At 41.1% G+C, this 1,378-nt stretch overlaps 1 protein-coding gene across 1 annotated transcript in view; it reads left to right on the top strand.

The window, feature by feature from the left end:
• Positions 1 to 220: 220 nt before the first annotated feature.
• The window catches only part of FHOD3 (formin homology 2 domain containing 3), a 507,831-nt gene continuing 506,673 nt past the window's right edge, over positions 221 to 1,378 (top strand). Inside the window, exons 1-2 of the mRNA XM_006150579.2 lie at positions 221 to 277; positions 344 to 450. Of these exons, the coding sequence (XP_006150641.1) occupies positions 221 to 277; positions 344 to 450 (164 nt within the window). The remainder of the gene's footprint in view (positions 278 to 343; positions 451 to 1,378) is intronic.

Here is a 1,378-nt window from a genome sequence, read left to right as displayed (position 1 = left end):
ATCCATGTTCATATCAGCATCATTGTCTTGGTTTCCACTCCACAAATGCATGGCTTCTCCTGGGCCCCTGAGTGTGGAAAGCGGACTGGCCCCCAGTACGCAAAAGACTTCTTCTCTCCCATTCATGTCTTTGTCCCTCCTTTATCAGATGCCATATCTGTCCCCTGGGAAGACAATATGCTCCTGATCTATTTGCACTAATATAGAAGCTCTTTTAGTTATGAACGACATTTCAGAAGAAGGCTTGCCTTTCCAAAATGCAAGAGGACAACGTGAAGTGAGTTCTCCACTCAGAGTCCCCATCCAAGGAGCACGTGGGGATTAACAGCTCTCTCTCTTGCAGCTGGATGACTGCACGCTGCAGCTGTCACACAATGGCACCTACCTGGATCTGGAGGCCACCCTGGCAGAGCAGCGGGACGAGTTGGAAGGTTTCCAGGATGACGCTGGGTAAGAGTAACTGTTGCCCCTGAAACAGGTTCCCACTTACCAAGAGATGGGGGTACACTGGGCTGTAAAATATTTTGGAGAAAACATCATGGCTTGGCCTTCTCTTCACTCACTATCACACACAAAGGGAGATGCAGGTGACTTTTTAGTGGAGACTGCAGAGCAGACCCTTTTCCATTGCAGTCACTTTTTCTTCTTCAATTTCTTTTCTTTATTCAGTACATAGCACACGCATGTGTCTATGTGTGTGTGTGTGTGAGAGAGAGAGAGAGACCCTCCAGAGGGTCTGGTCATGCCTTTCCTTCAGTCCTCCAGCCTGTCGGGTCCTGAGGACTTGCACACATGCCTGGTGGTTTCAGGTAGACTAAGCCAGGGTTTCAAACTGTGGTCACCATGTAGGATCAAACTTTTCTTAAGCAGCTCATTAATGCTGAGCCGTGAAGCTGGCCTGAGTCACTCTTCTTGCCATATTTATGAGTAGCCTGCCCTAGGGAAATTTCTCGTGTAGTTGAATCAAGTTTATGGCATTTATGCTCTGTTATTTTTAAATGAAATATCACAATTAAATAAATGTTTTCCAGATTTTAGTGGATTGACAACTATTGTAAACACTGTCTTCAATGATAATTTACCAGATATTTTATTTCCTTGGCACTTGCTTACTGTGCAAACTTTATTTTTTATTAATTTATTTTTTATTATTTTAAAAATTTTATTAAATTTCTTTATTTTACATTCATTCACTGAACATCATCACAGCATATGAAATGTGATTTCCCATCTAGAATACACCTCCCATACAGTATATGATGGCATAATTGTACATGTTATCATCAACAAATAATTTTTTCTTTCTTTCTTTCTTTCTTTCTTTCTTTCTTTCTTTCTTTCTTTCTTTCTTTCTTTCTTTCTTTCTTTCTTTCTTTTT

This window comes from Tupaia chinensis, unplaced genomic scaffold (assembly GCF_000334495.1).
Source record: "Tupaia chinensis unplaced genomic scaffold, TupChi_1.0 Scaffold000290_1, whole genome shotgun sequence".
Lineage (NCBI taxonomy): Eukaryota > Metazoa > Chordata > Mammalia > Scandentia > Tupaiidae > Tupaia > Tupaia belangeri.
The sequence above is the reverse complement of the archived record's forward strand: the minus strand, read 5'-3'. Positions and strand labels throughout refer to the sequence as shown.